Source organism: Vicia villosa, unplaced genomic scaffold (assembly GCF_029867415.1).
Source record: "Vicia villosa cultivar HV-30 ecotype Madison, WI unplaced genomic scaffold, Vvil1.0 ctg.000004F_1_1_1, whole genome shotgun sequence".
In the NCBI taxonomy this organism is placed as follows: domain Eukaryota; kingdom Viridiplantae; phylum Streptophyta; class Magnoliopsida; order Fabales; family Fabaceae; genus Vicia; species Vicia villosa.
Genome location: NW_026704934.1, coordinates 638,024 through 658,720, shown reverse-complemented (window position 1 = coordinate 658,720; position 20,697 = coordinate 638,024). Strand labels below are relative to the sequence as shown.

Sequence of the window (20,697 nt, the reverse complement as noted above, 5' to 3'; positions counted from 1 at the left end):
GTGAGGGTCCAGTCATAGCAGGGTTGTTAACATATCCAAATAAGAAGAAGTGTGATGATGAAGAGTATGCTAGTGAAGATTTATTGAGCTCTGATCCTGATAACTCTGAAGACGAAAAAGGGCCAAGGTTTGAGAAGTCTAAAAAAGAGGAATTAAATAAGGATTATAAGTTTAAGTGGGGTATGGAGTTCAATTCCCTAGATGACTTTAGGGAAGCTATTCGTGAGTGGACTGTTTTGAATGGGAGGGAAATAAATTTTGTAAAAAATGAGGGGTATAGAGTGAGGGTAGAATGTAAGGCCAAGTGTGGTTTTTTAATGCTTTGTTCAAAGGTGGGCCATAAACACACTTTTGCCATTAAGACTATAAAGGATACCCACACATGTGCTAGGGTTTTGGATAACAAAACTGCCAATTCCAAGTGGGTTGCCAAGGCTGTGGTCAAGAAAATGCAAACTTCTGATAAAGTCCGGATCTGTGACATCATTCAAGACATGAGGCAAAACTATTCAGTTGGCATAACAGTGGCAAGAGCATGGAAGGCTAAGATGATTGCAAAACAAATCATAGAAGGAGATGCAGATAAACAATATGCTGATCTGTGGAGATATGCAGCTGAGTTGCATAGGGTGAACAATGGAAATACTGTGAAGATAACCACTAACAGACCAATCCCATCCATCCAGCCCAGGTTTGGTAGTTTTTATTTTTGTTTTGATGGCTGTAAAAAGGGATTTATCAATGGATGCAGACCCTTCATTGGGGTTGATGGTTGTCATTTGAAGACCAAATATGGAGGACAACTCTTGATAGCGGTTGGTAGGGACCCCAATGACCAGTACTTTCCACTAGCCTTTGGAGTTGTGGAAACAGAGACAAAAGAATCATGGAGGTGGTTTTTACAGCTCTTGATGGAAGATGTAGGAAAAGATAATAGATATGTCTTTATTTCGGATCAACAAAAGGTAACCCATGTTAATTGTGTTTAATCCATATTATGTAACTGTCTTGTCTTTTATGTTTTAGGGATTGATGCCATGTTATGTAACTGTCTTGTCTTTGGTGTTTTAGGGATTGGTAGCAGTATTTGAAGAGATGTTTGAAAGAGTTGAGCATAGGCTCTGCCTTAGGCATTTATATGCCAATTTTAAGAAGAAATTTGGTGGGGGAGCACTCATAAGAGATTTAATGATGGGAGCAGCCAAAGCAACATATCATCAGGCATGGATGCAGAAGATGGATGATTTGAAGAAGGTAGATCCGAATGCTTGGACATGGCTAATGGGAATTCCTCCTAAAAGTTTGTGTAAGCATGCATTTAGTTTCTTCCCTAGGTGTGATGTATTGATGAACAACATAGCTGAATCTTTTAATGCCACAATTCTAATTGCTAGAGATAAACCAATTTTGACAATGTGTGAGTGGATTAGAAAATATCTGATGAATAGGTGTAGTAATGCTACCTTGAAACTTGATAAGTGGCCACACAAAGTGATGCCAATTCCTAGGAAAAGACTAGATTCTGAGGTTGCTTTGAGTGGGCTTTGGCTGCCAACTTGGGCTATGGGTGAACAATTTCATGTGACTCATGCTTATAATAATCAGGAATTCATAGTTGATATAGGAAAAAGGTCCTGCAGTTGTAACTTCTGGGAGTTAGTTGGTATTCCCTGTAGGCATGCTGTGGCTGCATTGGGATTTAGGAACCAGAACCCAGAACTGTTTGTTCATGAATGTTACACAAGGGATAAGTATGCCCTTTGCTATGGATTTGGTGTTAGCCCTATAAATGGACGTGATATGTGGCCCGAGGTTGAAACTGAAGAGCTCTTACCTCCTACATATAAAAAAGGGCCTGGTAGACCAAGAAAGCTAAGAATTAGAGAGACGGGTGAGGAAGGAGCAAGAAGAAGGTTACCAGGGGTTTCATATAGATGTACTAGGTGTGACAAGATTGGACATAACGTAAAGTCATGCAAGAGCAAGAAACAAGATCCTAATGCCTTGAAAAGAAAGGTATGTTAGTATTATCTTTGTATGTTAATCATGTATTCATATATTTTTATCCTTGTATGTTTATTATGTTGTGCAAACTATTTTACAGAAGAAGAAACAACCTTGTGCTGCTACATCTACTCAACCTGGTGCTACAACTGATGGGGATGCTACATCTGCTCAACCTGGTGCTACAGAGACTCAACCTGCTGGTGCAAATGAGGTTACTAATTCTGTTGTCGAAGATTCATTGTTTGGGGATATAAGTGATGCCATGATTGCAAGTCTACCCGGCATAAGTGTACAAACAACAACAACTATAGGCTCAACAAGTAACATAGACAAAGGCAAGGGGAAGGTGAAGCAAGAATTCAAACCATTGCGAAAGAGGTGTAGTGAGAGAATTAAAGAGAATTGGTTTAAAAAACCAAAACCATTTACAGGTCCTGGATCTAAACCTGAAGAACCTTTCTGTTTTACTGAAGATGAAGAAGAAGAGCAGGTTCCAAAGAAGCAGGTTCCAAAGGGTACCCCTAAAAAGACTCCAAAGAAGACTGTGAAGAAGAAGTCAATTCAAGATCTCATTAGTTGATTATGTTATGCACAATGATATGCACATCTGTTAGTGCTTTTTATGTTATGACATGCTATGACAATTGTTAGTGTTTTTTGATAGTGTTTTGTGCACACCTGTTTGTGCTTTTTGTTAGTCTATTATGCACACATGTTTGTTCTTTGTTTTAGCAGTTAATTGCACTAACTTGTAATGTTAACAATCTGTGACATCTATTAATGATAACAATATGCTTTATATAACACAACAAATGTCAAATAATATTTCTTTCCATTCTTTTCAAACTACATAGAACCAACATTCTTTTCAAAGTACATAGAACCAACCTAGATCAAAATGCACAGAACCACCTTAACTCAAAATACATAGATAATTAACCTATTACTGACACCAAAATACACAATGTCATACTTATTGCTTTCATTACATGAAATTATACAATAAACCAACTATCAAACAACACATAAATATAGCAATCTGGATCTGCAAAGTTTTCCTTTTCTGGGCTTCAAGCTTAATCTTCAATTTCACCACTTTCTTTGTCACTGATTCCAACTGAATTTGAAGTACCTCACACTTCTTGCAACATGGATGAATCACTGTATTGCCTTTGATGGAGTCTCCATTTTCATCATCCCATAAGAACAATTCGCAACTATTGCCAGTCTACAGAATACGATTTGCATAATTACTAACACAAACACACATAAAAAAAATCGCAGAACAAATCATTTCCAACATACTTACCCCAGCATTGCGACATTTCCAGAACTTTCGATTCCGGTTTTGAACTGTGTTGGAGACCCACATCTTCATGGGTCTATCACAGCCGCATCTGGGCAACACTTGATGGGACACTGAATCAACACTGCTTCCTCGAGAGCTGCTTCCCACCATGATCAATTGGGTCTACGAATAAGAAGGCTGTAGAAGAATGATTTGGGAATGAAAGTTGCAGAAACACAGTGATGAAGAAGAGTATTGGAGCTATGGAGATTTAGGGGCGCCGCATGTAGGAAAAATTGATTTGGGAGAAATATAACCTAGAAACGGTGAAGAAGAAAGATGAGTTTGAATGATACACAGTCAGCATGCAATAATACACAGTCAGCAGGTGTTGGTAAAAGGGTGTGGTGAAAAGGATTTACAGGTTTTACAAGGGTGCGTTACTAAAAAAATATCTTAAGGGGGGTGATACCAAATCTCGCCCTAATGGTAGGGGGGATCGTACAATTAACCCTAAAAAATAATACCAAAATAATACAAAGATTATAAACTACTGCGTATGACGGATTACGACCTCCCTGTTCCTACATTTCCTCCATTACTGTAGTGCCTCCCCCATCATGACATCTAGAACGTCCTTGACTACAGAGCCATTCGGAAATAGTCCGCTGTCTATACCCGCCTGCCCAATCTTCACGATACTGCGACATCTAGGCAGCACATCAACAACATGATTAACGATATTCTTCTTATCCTCTAGTATCTCCTGATGAGCTGACCTAGGTGGATCTTCGGGGCCTCATATACTATTTAAGGATGTGATACTCTAAAGAACCACTAGATGTAGCCGTGTACAACACTCTAGTCACTAGAAGCTGGGGTACTCCGTGCCTGATACAGTACTGTACCATATATTCATATCTCAACATCTCATAGCCGGAGGAGAAAGTTTTGAAGGGTCTTTGGGATTAAGCTGTATGTAGCCGAACTACCTCTTGACGCGCTCATAAAGATGAAGGTACGTCAAACGTGAACCGCAAGCCAATCAACCAAAGTAGAAGGCAATATCAACCAATGGACACCTCTCACAGTGAATGACATACACGTTGAATTGTATATCCTTTACTACAATACAGTCATGATACACTCAGTATGAATGTGTCACCTAATTCCCTTGGAGTGGGACATATGCCCTAACATGTGGCATACCCTCAGTGTAGGTCGGCAAATATGACCATCCAAATATGTGTGGGAAATATGAGAGAATCCAAGCCGGGAAATGGTAAGTTTAAATAATCAGTAAAAAAATGCAAAAATCGACGTATATTTTAAGTATTATGAAAATGACATAAAGTGATGCATTAATATTACTGTAAAAAATGTGACAAAAAGTGATGCATAAGTATTATGTTCTAAAAGCGCATACTCTATGGTGCACAACTTGCTGTGCTAACCAATCTAGATGTTGAAAGTTTACGGAGATGCATCTCCGTAGTTTTTTTAATGTAAACTAGGATCCAAATCTCATCAACGGATCTGAAATATTGTGTTTTGGGTGCATCCAAAAATGTATCTACGAAATTTAGGAGTGTTTTTAATTTTTTTATAGGGTGTGATAGAAATCCATAGGGTGTTTTTAACAAATTTATTTTTCATAGAAGATGGATAGTGAATCTATTATGGGATGTATTGGGCTTAAACCATCTCTATTATAATGGGCTGGAGTACTTGAACTTTTCTAATAAAATTTTGCTTTAAAAAAATTCAAAAGAAATACATTTTAAAAGCTCAACTGTAAATAAAAATCCATGTTAAGATAAAATTTATTTGACTAAAAAACATTCAAATATATCAAGATAGTTTTATGTTTTTAAACCTATTCGTAAGCGTGTTCCCACAAACTCTATTTAGCTATATTAATTTCAGAATTTCAAATAAAATTCTTAAAAAAGACAATATACTATTCGTGATTTCCTTTAACCTCTCAAAATTTCACTGAACACGTGAAGTGAAGGCACACTTCGTAGAAATATCTAAGCTATTTTCTTTGAAATTTTTTCTTCTCCCACTATAAATCTCATGATGGCAAATATCCTACATTATCAAGGGAGATATAATGGCTTGGGAGAACAAGTGTTGCTTGTAGAAAATATCAAAAATTTGATAACACGCTATCATTGAATACAATGTGATAGTTACAATGAAGATAAGACATGGATTCTTTATTGATTGATGCTCTATTATAGTTCCTTTTTTTCTCTAGGCGGTTTAAAGAATAACTACAAAATTTTAGGCATCTATCCAACATTTTCAACTAAATATCCAAACAAATCAAATTTTCAACTAAAATTCTAATATACTCGATTTTTGAACAATAAAAGACGAGCTAAAGCAATTGACGCATGCTCCTAATTTTAATATGACATGTCAATTATATGGCGCTATCATATATGTTTAATTTTATTTATGTTTTCTGCGGATTTTATATATATATATATATATATATATATATATATATATATATATATATATATATATATATATATATATATATATTTGTAAAAATTATGTTTTATTCACCTAGAAAAAACACTTCGCCTAAAAATTCGTAGAAAATTAATGGGAAATGCAAGAAACATGGATAAAATTATAAAAACACGCACTAATTGTTTTTGTTTTGTTTTTTTATATTTAAAAAAATTATGTGGTTCTGGAGTTTGATCCCCTTTCCGTGGTGCGATGTGGCGTGGTTGTAGTTGATAGTCTTTTGCTTTGTGTTGTTAATTGGGTTGGTGGTCTAAGCTCTAGCTTGGTTTTTAGCTGAGTCGAGCCCTATTTCTTGGTTAGGTTTCAAAATTCTTTCGTTCCTGCTTGCTAATCGCTTTTTGTGTTTCTTTCTTCTATTTAATTTGGTTTTTGATTTTTTTCTAATACCTCTTGTGCCATCTTATTGTATATGTACTATGGAATTTCCATTGTTTTTTATTTATATATCTATTTTACCTTTACAATTTTTTTATTTGATCTTATAATATGGTTTTGTACCCATCCATTTCTCCTTTATTATATTTTTTCCAAACTCTAAATTAGACGAGAATGCTCACTCTTGAAAGTAACAACAAAATAAATTTGCAATAGTATTTGTTTGTTCATTAATAAAATAGTATAGTGATATATAACAATTAAATTTATAAAACTTATTATTTATAATATGGAGAAAAAAAACTTTTTGGTAAATAATATAGTAAATTATAATAATACAAAACTAACTACATTAGATTCTATGAATTGAATAACTCGCAATGAGAAGGTGTTTAAGAACTTCAGTGCCTCAATCAGAGCTATAATTGAGAAGAAAAAAAATCAAATAATTAATTGTTATATTTTAATTGTTGTATTTTTTTAATTAATAATTGTTGAGTATGATTATAATCGTAGAAGAGGGCAAAGGTACAATTCATAACAATTATTGTAATATAGACCATAATATTATGAATATATGACTAGTAGTAATGAAACCTTAATTTGTTCAAGTAATAATATAGAATTACTGTTGCTCTGTCATTGTAGTTGTCGACATATTTGGCCAAACCACGTAAACAAGTATCGTTTTTGTTTGCGATTCACATTTTTTATTTTCTATTTTGTTATTAGTTATGGTTCTAACAATTGATATTAGATGAAGAAGACAATGCAATTATAATGATGTGCTTGTTATATATTCTTACAACCACTTGTTGTTCACTCTTACCTACGAAAAAACATTTGTATTTAAATTACTGAGACACTCATATTTCATCCTCAAAGAAGAAAGAAGACATAATATAGAGGAAATAATTTAAGGTGATAGGGAGTCAATCTCATGGAAATTCAAGTAATAGTAAAAAACTATAATTGTTATGTAGTCGCTAACTTCGACAAACTTGACTGAATTGCGAAAACAAATATCATAAATAAGAAGTTGAAAATACTTAAATTTACAGCTTCAGTACAAAATTAATATCTCTCAATTTATACTTTGTTTTACAGATCCAAATAGTCAAAAGGTATATGCGAGTTTGGCGAACCTGCCCTTCAAAAATGAGTTCGATTCAATGGTTATCGAATTCAAGATTTCTAATTTATTAAGAGTGATTGTAAAAAAAATGAAAATTGATTTCTCCCCTATTTTCTCTCTTTTGAAACTGATTATTTTTTATACATTTTTTTCTCTCTTAACCTTAAATTGATTCTTCCCACACTTAAAATGAACTAACGTATTTAAATTTTCTCCACATGGAAAAAAGAGCACAAACCTTACAAGATGAAGTAATAATTGAATTGAATCTCCTTACCTTGACTCTAAAAACCTTTAAGAACTAGATTTATCAATTCAAGTAATAAATCAACATTTTATATATATATATATATATATATATATATATATATATATATATATATATATATATATATATATATATATATATATATATATATATATATAATTTGTATGCACTAATGTAAAACAATTTTACACTGTGAGTGAATCGCAACTGTTAAATTTTTATTTTAATTATTTATAAAATAATATTTATGAATGATTGTGATGTACTGACTGTGTAAAAAACTTTACACTGACATTGCATAATAATTAATATATATCATTTAATCAAACAATATTATTCAATATTATATATTTTTATTTTATTTTATTTTATTTCAAAATAAATTAAAACAATAAATAAATTTTATTAAAGATATCAGTACTTAATCAAATCTTATGGTTATTAAAGAATTTTCAATTTTGCTTGAACAAATACTCAATACCCAATTTAATTATGCTTGAACACATACTCAATACCCAAAAAAACCATTAAGCAAACAAAATTAAGCATACCACAAAAGCAGTTGCGTTATAGTGCAAGAAAGTTTTGTAAACCGTAAACGTGCTTCCACGCCACTTCTTCTATACAATTAGTGCCACACCACCCAACCATATAACTTCTCACTCTCTTCCGACAACACTTGTTCCTATAAATTGTTTTTGTTCTTGTTAATCCAGTTTTATATTTTTAATAATAATTCACTCATAATTCATGTCTAGACTCATTTGTTTCCATTCAATTTTCCAGCGACTGGGGTCCACACTGCCGTATGCCACCACTTGGACGGTTCTTTTAATTCTTACTGCCGTGTTGGCGTCGTTGGCACCCGGCGTGGCCTTTATGTTTGCCGTGTCACAATTTTCGAAGCCTTGTAAGCATCATGAATTTGTGAGGATTCCGTTTGATTCTCCGACGGAGATGGTTTGCTTGCCGGGACGTGTGGTGGTTAGCGCCTCGCAGTTTGATTTCTTCTTGCCTACTTTGTTTGCTGCTTTGGTTGTTTCTGCTTCAACTCTTCTGCTTCGTTCTGTGCTCTCTCCATGATGTACATTTATTTGTTCGTGAGTATTTTAGAGACTAGAGTTCGACTGAGAAATTAGTTAAGTTTGATTAAAGATTGATTGATAGTTTTATACTTAGTTTGGATTTTGTATGCATGATTGTAGTGAATTTATTCAGGTATACTCTTGTCCTGCCAATTTAAGTTCACATATGAAACTACAAAAGCTTTTTATACAAATTATAATTTCTCATCACCGATAATCCTACCATTCATGGCATTTGCGGTAACTAGGAATAGTCTTCCCGTAATCAATAATAATTGTTGTATGAAAATGAGGAATTAACGAGAGTTTTACAAAATTCTCTTTTATTAATAATGTGTGGAAGATAAATTTACATAATTGAAATGAGAGAGAATAATAAATATTTAAAAATATAATATGAAAAACTAGTAATATACCCGTACGAAAAAATTATTTAGTAGTGTAAAATTATGCAATAAAAATTGTTAATTAAAAAAAGTGTTTTGTTGATAATGCCCCGTAAGAAAAATAAAAATTTTGACATTTGAAAATAAAAATTTTGTGTTTTAAATAAAGACAAATGTTTATTAAAATAAAATATGTATTTTGTTGATAGTGGCCCGTGAAAAATAGAAAATATTTTAACATTTCAAAATATAAATTTTGTGTCACAAATAAAGACAAATGTTAATTAAAATAAAATAGGTGTGAGAAAAAGAAAAGTAGTTTTTAGTGAAGTAGTTTTAGTGAAGAGAGAGATAAAAGCTATTTAGAAGTTATTTAGAAGTGAAGTGGAAGAGTGTTGAAATGAGATGGTGGTGTATACCAACTATGGTTTTAGTGAAAAGAAAATATATGTTGTGAGAATTATTGGATTGTCCATTGGTTTATTACATGTGGCAACATGAGAAATGATATGAAACTATGAAAGTTAGAAAAATAGGTTGATTATGAATAGACCATTTTAACCTTTATGCTTTGTAAATTTAAAAACTGGAAAGGGCATAGAAAGTATGGTGGGATCTTTTATTAATGGCCAGATAGTTGATATCATTAATTATTCATTGGAATTATAAAACAACTAATATTTAAATACAATTTTTTTTCCAAAACGACTTATAATAAAAAACAGGGGGGAGTACAAATCAACAAGGAGAAACAAATGACTGATTTAAACGAAATTTTCCATATTTTCATCGATTTTATAATTGAATGGTCTGCTAAACTCAAATGTAATGCTATTCGACTTCAATTTATATGTGTTAAGCTTTTACTATAATAATAGTGTAAAAGTATAACTTAAAACAATGAGTTAGGAAGAGAAAGAAAAAGTGTCTCGATATTGTCATAAATAAGTAAGTAGCAAGAATGTGGAGGAAAAAAACCGAATCTGTGGGGACGGTCTGACAAGGGGACGGAAAACGAGTCTATAGAGCATTGGCATTGATTCACTCAATTAGCATGTATTGGGGTTGGTTGTTTCTTTTTGGAAATTCGAGTAACCCTTGGAGATATTTAAGGTAATTAAGAAATATTTCTAACACATTGAACTTGTGTGATTCATATATAGAGATTTGGAGAGATTAAGAAACACTTAGGGTGAAAAGTAGAGTTTGTTCTTGGAAATTTGAGTGACTATTTTCTAGTATCTCTTTTGTAATCTCTTAAAACAATTCTTGAAAGTATAGTGAATTAGAGATATTCCCTCTCCCTTATAGTAGATCGATTTGATAAAATTAGGTAAACACTTTTTTTTGTGTGTTTTATTGTCTTTTATCTTCTTGCATGTTGTGGATTTTCATTACTATTGTCAAATTATTGTGTTGCTTGTGATCATTTATTTTGATTGTTCTTGTTGTCCCACACATCAAATTTTTTGATTTGCTTGAAGCTATCAACAAATTTAATAGATTTGTTAGAGTTTTCACAATAAGTGACACACACCGTAAGAGAATGAGATTATGTTCACAAGTGAACACCATGAGCTCAAAATGGCAGATCAAAGATTTTTTGGAGACAATAATTTTTTATTGTGGAAAGTGAATATGCAATTAATCTTAAATTAAGAGAAGTGTATTGAAACATTTAAGAGATATGCATTGATGTCTGCATGCCTAAAGCAAGCAGAGAAGATTGAGATGATGGATAAGTTCAGGAGTGTCATTATCTTGAGTCTCAGGATAAAAATCTAAGGGAAGTTGTCAAGGAAAAACTACACTCTTGATGTGGGTAAAACTTGAATAATTGTCTATGGCCAAGTCTTTGTATCACATGTTGTGCTTGAAACAACAACTCTACTGATTCCAAATGATAGAGAACAAATCCATAATGGAGCAGTTGACAAAATTTTTCACAAGATCATTGATGATCTGGAGAGTATTGAGGTGAAAATTGTTGATGAGGACAAGACTCTAGTCTTGTTAAACTCGTTACCCAGATCCTTTGAGCACTTTAAGGATGTCCTTATTTATGGTAAGGAATGTACTATTGCTTTGGATGAAGTCCAAACAATTATAAGATCCAAGAAATTTCCAAAGGTAAAAGATTTGACGATTGATGATAGTGGTGAAGGCTTTAGTATCTCAAGAAGAGAAAATGATTTTATAGAGATGTCAAAACCAAAGAGGTTTGACAATTCAAGATTAAAATGCTTCACTTGTCAGAAAATCTGTAATTCATGAGGATTTTTCTTAAGAGAAGGGTTAAGATGATTCTGTTTATTTTATAGTTTCCTTAGATGAGGATAATTATAAGAGTGCTCTTGTGCTAGTGGTGTTGAGTTTGAATACTGAAGAGAGTTGGGTTATGGACTCAACTCACTCTTATCATATGTGTAAAAACATGAATATTTTGAGACTTTGAAGTTAGAGGACAATGGAGTAATTCGCCTTGGTGACAATAAGGCATGTAAGTTCATGGTATTGGTACAATCAAAATTAAAATATTTGATGATTGTGAGTTTCTTCTTCACACTTTGAGGTAAGTTTCATAACATAGACACAATTTGTTATCTATAAGTATGTTTGATGATTTAGGCTATTGCATTAGAGTTGAACATGGGGTGTTGAAAATTTTGTATGGGGGAGAAATAATGACTAAAAGGTATAAAATATGTGGGTCATATATTTTAAAAGGTTCTAATGTTGTTTTTCATTCATCAACAAATAGTGAAAATGTTCATGACAAGAAAAACTATGGGATTTGAGGTCAAAGTACGATAGATGCGTAAAGGTTATTTTAAAGAACTTTAATGGGTTTTACATAAGACAAGGGATAAAAATACATTTGAACATTGAGTTTTCATTGAGTTTTTAGAGTAAGGTTGGTGCCAAAGAAACTTACCTTGTCGGTAGATGTTCACTTATAGGAGCAAACTATAACTTACTTTGTTTTGAGGATCGTCAAAGTTTTTCATATTGCATAAATCAAGCTTATCCAACTTGATGGTAAAGTTGTGAATTGTGTTTTCAATCGCTATCCAGAAGGAGGTAAGGGTTATGAGCTATGGAAACTATGGCAGGGAAAACTCAGTTTGAGGCAGAGGTTCACACTAAGGATACTAGTAGTATTTAGGGAACAGATGAAAAATTCATCTGATTAACATTCTTATCTTGATAAGATAAGGTGGGAAATTGTACCATCTCAAAGGCACAAGTATGTTGGCTGTGGGTGTTATGATTTGAGTGTGGCTGAATGGTTGAAAAACTAAAAAATGGAAACCTATAAAGAGGAATTCAGTAGTAGGTGAAGTCAAATATGATTGAAATGCTTATGGGCTTGTTAGATTATATAAGCACGAATTGAAATTGATCAAAGTTGTTGAATGATGATTAAAATTGAAGAGAAAAGCAAGGTGGTTGATTAAATTGACTTCACCATAGTTTAAAGTCGTGGTGGATAATTGTATAAATATGCCTTAAACACCTTGAGTGACAAAGAGAAAGAAAACATGTTTCATTTTTTCTTAAAACCAAATAGACAAAAATTTGCAAGAATGTCGATAAAAGGCGCCACATCTGTGAGGGCAGTCCAAAAGGTGGTTGTTGACGGCGGCGGCCGACTAGAAGTCAAAGGGCAAAGTTTTGGAGGCTCATGAGCTGCAGTGTGTCATACTCTGATCACTAGCATGCCACTCTCCTATCCTCCCAGTCCTTGGGTTTATCTTTTGTGGGAGATCACCAAGTACCTTTGTGTTTCTTTTTGCATCTTTATTTGACTTATGTTTTATCATCTAACTTTGCTAACCTTTATTCAAAATACAAAAACGTGGTTGTAGCTTTCCCTTTATTATTGTGCAAGGTAGGGTTGACAATAAAAGAGAAAGAAAGTTGTCTAATGCCTAAAGGGTCTTGTTTCATTTTCAAATATGGTTAAGGACTTAAATTAACTTGGTTTGTGGTGAAGGTTTTCCCAAAGATCAAGCATGGTTTCCAAATTAGGGTTTTGATCCTCAAAGTCAAAGTTGTGGTCAACTCTTCGTCCAATGGAATTTTATTAAGGCATGACCTATAATCTTAGGTCAAACCCGTGTCAAGCTTCATTCAATTTCTTTTGATCAAGATAAGGTCAAGGATTATGCATATTTTCACAAGTGATTCAAGTTTGATTCATGGTTTATTTCCATGCCATTTTCATTCATCTTTTCAATCTCATACTTTGTTGAAGGCATCTTCTCCATGCTCACCGCTCCAATTTGTTATGAAAACTATTCCAAGAATAAAGTATAATAGGGAACACAATAGGAAAGCAAGAAGGACAATAAGGATTAGTTATAACTTCTATTCTTTACTTTCTCTTTCAATCAAGATTACACGTTACAAGAATAATAAATAACCCTCTCACCCTAAATTAGGATTTGCTGTATGCAATGATGAGAGACTAATATGCTATTTATAATAAACCTAACATACTAAACTAATGGACTTTTTCACAAATACCCATTACAAGCCAACTTATGATACAAGTTAACTTAAACAATCCGACATAAAAGACAAGTCCAATTCAAAATACTACAACTCTAGCATTTAGACACCCGCATACTAGAACAAACTTCGACTATAGTATGAAGGTCTCCGATACATTCTCCGTCGAAACAGAAAGCTACTCTTCGACCCACTGGAGTTTGATTCAATTCTCGCAGAAGATTTGATACATTTTGGAGGATCATAAGTATACCACTAATCTTTGAAAGGCTAGGCTACATTAAGCCATATTAAAAATGAAGATTACATAAGCACATGTGTAACACGACTGTTTTTCCTAACACAAATTGTTGATCTCGTCTTGATTTTTTGAGATTCTTCATATTTTCTCGTACATGTAATATGATTGTGTTGCATAAATACTACTTGACTATGGAAGTATAGATCATGCCATATCTTAGATTCTCTGCGACTGTGATACTATTCTTACTCGGTCCTACAATGGGTGTCAAGTGTTCTTGCTAAACTCGACGAGATTGTCCTTACTAGTTATTTGTTGCGATCAAGGGCCAATAGTATGTTATTTAGTTGTAGAGGAGTTCATTTAGTCTTGCATCGTGATCAAAACTCTTGATGTTCTTTAGGTTACAATTGGATGATTATGGTTCTCATGTTTAGCCTTTAATTTATAGTTGTTAAGATGTCCGCTCCAACTCAGCTAGGATAGTTAATATGTTTGAAGATTACATATAGCAATTGGTAACAACTCCCTTGTAATGAATGGAGTGGGGAGGCGAAGATCAAGTTTATCCTCGTATTAAAGTGACCATGGTGTAGTTTATAGTTATCAACTTTAAGGTGATAGGTGAGTGAGTTCTCCCAATTATAAATGCTAAAGTCTTCACATTTCTACACTTGTAATTCTTTTTCAACACCCCCTATCAAGTGTGAGTCTATCCACAATGCTCCCTCTCAAGTGGAAGCTCTTGCTTGCACATACACTTATACTACCGCTGACCTTCTTTTTCAATGGAATACTCTTTCGATACAAGTAAGCTGGTCCCATCACTCGAAATCAAAGGTCCGTGATACCGTTTGTTGGCGTGATTCGGGGGGTCAAAGGCTCGTGATACCATTTGGTGGCGCAATTCAGAGGGTCAAACGAGGAGCATTTTTACACTTAGGGACTACCTTTAGAAGCAACACACCTTTGTGAGAGACATACAATATATTCACCAAAAACCTTAAGGTGATAGGTGAATGAGTTCTCCCACTTATAAATGTTCAAGTCTCTACATTTCTAATCATTGTGGGATTTCCCCACAATAGTCACACTTGTAATTCTTTTTCAACGATTTGGAGATGGCGGTCGTGCTCAGATGTTTATATAAAGGCGATCTCTTTAGAATTAGCCGTGCTCAAATTTTTATATCAAGGCGACCCCTTTAGAATTAGTGTGCTAGCGTGCTAGACTCAAGCGATAAGTTCTAATGTGTGATATTTGAGTTATAGACTAATGCGTAGGGGTGTAAGCGGATCAGGAAAATACAATTAAACCGACAATCCAAACTAAATCAAACCAAAATAAAACCGAACCAAACCAATAAAAACCGACGTGGTTTGGTTCTCGGTTTTGGTTTTTAGGAACCGCCAAACCGATGAATCGAACCAATGAAAATAATGATGCTCTATATATATATATATATATATATATATATATATATATATATATATATATATATATATATATATATATATATATATATATATATATATATATATATATATATATATATATATATATATATATATATATATATATATATATATATATAGGTTTATCACCACCGTCCGGTTCGGGGGTTAGTTATAGCATCAAGTGGTTCCAGCCCCCTCCCGATCGCAGTTACGGGAGATCAAACCGTGGTTCCCCCCACCAAGTCCAGCGCCAATCACCACTATACCAACTAACGATTGGTTATGCTCTAAATATTTTATTCCACCCATAATTAAGCTCAAAATTTTTATCGGTCAAACCATTATTCATATTTGTTTACACTTTATTCCTTTCAGTAAAACACACAGCTAGAACCAAACTCTAAAATGTAGAAAGGATAAATCATAAGTCATGAAAAACATGTTTTCACTGAACTGTTGCTCTTGCTGCCCGCAACCATTGTGCATTGTTCCTCTCACTATCATCATTTTGATATGTTATGATCTTCTTCTTCTTCGTGTTCAAGTTGTCTTCGTTAATTTTCATATTTTTTTATACCTTTTTTGTTTCTTCTTCAACAAAATTCCTTCTAGTCTTATTACAAAATAGTTTTTTTTATGCGTATTTGAGGTGTGAAACATGTTAATTGACGTGTGTTTTGTTATGTTCTATTTGTTAACCTTTGAAATCCATTTTCAACATTCTGATGTCAAGTGTTAACTTTTATATTTTATATTTGATAGTGAACTTATTTCATGATGCAATACAAATCATATCACTATTTTGTATGGATTAAGAGCAATTTGTAATATGTTTGAAAAAATATACCATGAAATATATGACATGGAGTGTATTATTTTAAAAGAATAATAGCATACGATACACAAAAAACGATAGTGGAGAATATACAGATGAATATAATTGTTTAAAAAATAAATATTGTAAACCGATCATCCAAATCAAACCAAACTAAACCGGTTAGTTTGGTTCGGTTACATTTTTGAAAAATATTGAAAACCGAACCAAATCAAACGGATAGATATATCATCGGTTCAGACTTTTTTTTGATAAAAACCGATCCAAATTGATCCGATTACACCCCCTAAGTAATATGCGTTTGAGATCAGGTTGGTAGCTTTCCAGTCTTATATCAGTCCAGTACACAATCTCAAAGTATAATGCCTCTAAATTTCAAATGTCTAAGATTATAATTTATAATGCTAGACATCCCGCTCCCAAACATGAAGTGCAAGAACAAGATGTTTAATAACACTACGACGGTCTAATGCATTTTAGCTGAAAAAAAAAATAGACAATATTTTTAAAGAATTAAGAGAAAGAGAAAGAGAAATAGTAAAGGAGAAAATGTGTAAATGTTAAGGATGAAAAATTAGGTGTGAAAATAATAAATACTCAAAGTCCATTATGGATGAAACATTAACCAAAATGTTACTGTGTCATCAACCTCCACATATGGATGGCCCCTAAGCTCCTAACCTCCTCTGCTCTAACGAGATCTCACTCCAAACTTCAAACTTCAATATATCCTCTCCCAATATATCTTTGCCATAGAAAAAAAATTAATATAAACTCTACTATATATATTTCCACAAATGTATAAATCTATTAAGTAATTGCTCACCTTATAGAGTTATAGTTAACTCCTAATTACAATCAAATCTATATAATATTCAACTTATGGAAAGAAAAAATTGTTTAAGATGCAACATCAAAACCTATGAAATCTATTCAATAATGCAACAAACATGTTCTTCTCTACCTATAATAATCTAATCTCCATGTTTATGCCAGCAAACTAACATGGCAACACACCTTCTCATTATGTAGAATCTTGCTTTTTGTTCCTTAGCTAAATTGGTACATTTGTGACCTATAGAAGAAGATGAAGAAGAAGAGTTTTTCTGTGAATAACTTCTTGGGAGATTGCATTTGGAGGAAGATGAAGAGCTCCTTAGGAGTGAAGTGTTTGAAGTAGAGCTTCTTGTTGAGGAACTCCTTGAGAAAAAGGACTTGTGGTTGCTTGAACTTGTCTTTCTCTTGTCATCCATAATTAGAAATTGTAGTAATATCCAAAACTAGCTAGATTCCACACTATGAAAGTGATTGTTTACTTGTGTAAGGAGAAAAAAAGAGAGGCTATTTTGTGATATAAGAGAGAAGAAAGTTAGTGAGAGTGTGTAAGTATTCAGAGATCATCAATGTTTGCTAGTATATTCTGGTCAAGTGTCTTATATATATATAATCATAATACATATTCATTTAAGGTGTCTTTTTTATTTTTTATTATATTTTTTTAAAAATTTTAGCATTTAGGCTTGCGATCGACTAATTCAAAGAGATCAATTACATTATTCATTTGAAAAACTTTGTTTAAAGTCAAAGCAAAATTCTGTATGAATTTTGTCCAATATAAAAATATAAATTAAAAAATAAAAAATCTCATTGATTTTGTATGAAAAATATGAAAGAGAAATTAAAATTATTTAAATTTAAAATAAAAGGACTAATTTTATGAATTAATCAAAATAAAATGATAAAAACTGTAACTAATTTGTATTTGTTTTGGTGGTGAAGGAAAAAATTGGGAGGATCAAGTTGAATGGGTGGTGTTTAATTAATTAATTTCACAAGTGTTGTGGCAAATTTGGAATTAAGATGCTTTGCCTTCAACATGGCACATGACAGTATTCTGAATACTTGGTAGTAAAAAAAAGTGATTAAATTAGAGAAGTACTACTGTTCACGTTTCACATTTTATTCGTTTGAACATGATTGTTGTTAGCAAATTGTCTCATATGAAGATGATTTTGATTTTTGTCGCTCTTAATGGATATTAAAATTGAATTATGTAATATTAATTGGAGTATGGCTTTGATATGGTCAATCTTATGATTAATTCAATGTATACTTTACCATGCCTCTTGTATATGGATTCGGTGGTAAAGCCTCATTATCATCATATCTTCTTAGCTATAATTGATTTAGATTAAAATGAGTGGCTATGATTAAGCATGGCCATTTCAATATTTTCAGAAGATCAATATCATATGCTCATGATTAGGAGTGAAAATAAGTTGGAACCACTTTGTCAAGATTAAATCTGATCGACTAAACAATTTTAAAATTTAACTTTAATCTATAGCATCTCAAACTTACTTTTAGATTTAAATATCACTACAACATTTGTTGTCTTTGGCAACACTTTTTTAGGTAACACGTAAAAATCGTTGCCTTAAGTTCGTATAGGCAACGTTTTACGGTTGTTGCCAAAAATATATCTGCAACCCTTGATAATCGTTGCCTAAGATACTTCTGGGGACGATTTCGGAGCGTCACTCTTGTCATTTTTTGGCAACAATTGTTAATAGTGCCCTCAATTGCTTTTGGGGACAATTTTATAGCGTTAATATATTATTTTTGTAGCAATGTTTGATAATCGTCCCCTGAAATATTTTTGGGGACATTTTTAGACTGTTACATTAGTTCTAATAAAAGGCTACATTTCTTCAATGTTGCATAAAATTTTAGCATCATCAAAATTTTGGTGGCAATCTTCCCTCCAAAACTTATACACTAAAAAACAAATATTTCTCTCTAAATATTTTTAACAAAAAATTAAAAATTTTCTAACACTTATTAAAATAATATAACTATAATATAGGCATTTATCAACACTTAATAAAAAATTCAAAATAAAATGAAATTATAAACACTCCAAAGAAAAAAAATTAAGTCAAACTCACTACTCCTCTTAACATCACGTTTTAGGTTAAAATATAAAAAATTGAAAATAGAAAAAAGAAAAAGAAAACTGAAAGGAGAACGAAAGGTCTCCTTCTTCAAACACCCACCGCCGAATCTCATCCACAACAGTGCCGCCATCTCTCATCAGTTGATTCTTTTGGTCAGTTGATTCTAACTCCCACCGATTTCTCTCTCAAACAACCTTTAATCAACACTTCACACAATTTGAACTTCAAAAATTATTTATTTTTAATCCAATCCATTCTCCTTAAAGTTCAAAACTTTTTTCAATCTGTATTTTGGGTTTTAGGTTAATGAGTAATGGATTGTATCATTATTCTGTGATGTGCAGGTTCTAATGCGTCTTTCCCCCTTCCCGCATCGTAACTGCTCAGTCTAACCCTGTTCGTCGCGCCGCTTTCGAGTCCGTTGGCATCACCGTCCTTTCTTCCAACAACGACGTATTCTATTTCATCTCTTTTACTCTTTAATAAATTTGCGTTTTCATTTTCTGACTATTTCTCTCTAGATCGTTCACCGTCGTTTTCTGATTGTTGTTACAGTTGTGTTGAAATTGAAGTCACTTTTAACTAAGAACAAGCTTTTGGTTTAAGTTGATGCTGGAATCAAGTTGAAAGATCTCCAGGTAACAGGTAACAGAACCATGTCATTCCGATGCTTTAACTATTGTAGATGAGTTTGAAAAGAATTAGAATATAAATTGTTCTTGTTTTTAATTAGAATATTTGTTCTTGTATTTAATTAGAATATTGAAATATATGTTTGTTCAGATATGGAATATAAATCGGTCTTGTCTTTAATTTAACACACACCCCTCATGAAATATAGCCCTGTGTTTTTCCTACTCAAGTTTATGCTAAAACTTCTCATCATTTAATCCTAAGGAATCATACCTTATCAATTTCCATCTATTTGATGTTTGTGAAGCCTTCACAATTTCACTTGATAAGATCAAATGCTTGTAGATATTATTAATTCAAAGTCTCAGCTGGTTAGACTTATTGGTAATTAAGGGCAAAACACATGAATCCAAGGAAAGTAATGAGTCAGCACAAAGTATGGGTGTAATTAAGTCAGCTAAGTACATTTGCAGTTTAAAATGATACTACAATACTTCGCTTCCTCTCATTTTTTTTCTTAGTGGCTGCATTATATTTAAGCAAACTATAAAATCAACATTAATTTTTCAACAAAGTAAACACACCATGGAATGGATATAGACAAAGACAACCTTAAACATTAATTGTGAAGTGGATTTGGTTAGGAAAGATGTGCCAGATGATATCTTTGAAATTCCTTTGTCAGAACTTCACAACCAAAAAGCAATAGAGAGTGATCATAGTGACACGAGTTATGAAAGTGACGATGAAACTGATTATGATTCTAATACTGATTAGGTAGTGTTCACAATGTGTTTTACCAATTTGTTAATGAATACTGATCAATGTGTCTTTCTATTAGTTTATATCATAGTTTACAAATATTTGTATTGAAATCTGCCCTTTTGTTAATATATTGTGTTTGAACATTAATTGTGTTGTATAACTATGTAATTTCCCCCCTTTGTAGTTCATAGTTGTTGGCCATA

General features: G+C 32.6%; 2 protein-coding genes across 2 annotated transcripts; one reads left to right on the top strand and one right to left on the bottom strand.

Moving 5' to 3' along the window:
- Positions 1-2,845: 2,845 nt before the first annotated feature.
- Positions 2,846-3,461, bottom strand: LOC131621325 (uncharacterized). The gene is made up of 2 exons (XM_058892369.1): positions 3,317-3,461; positions 2,846-3,235 (listed from the first exon to the last, which is right to left on the bottom strand). Exons 1-2 carry the CDS (start codon positions 3,383-3,385, stop codon positions 2,993-2,995), a joined length of 312 nt encoding a protein of 103 aa, XP_058748352.1. The 5' UTR covers positions 3,386-3,461; the 3' UTR covers positions 2,846-2,992.
- Positions 3,462-8,161: 4,700 nt separating this feature from the next.
- Positions 8,162-8,883, top strand: LOC131621324 (uncharacterized). Its single transcript, XM_058892368.1, has one exon. The coding sequence runs from the start codon at positions 8,371-8,373 to the stop codon at positions 8,701-8,703; it is 333 nt and encodes a 110-aa protein (XP_058748351.1). The 5' UTR covers positions 8,162-8,370; the 3' UTR covers positions 8,704-8,883.
- Positions 8,884-20,697: the final 11,814 nt, after the last annotated feature.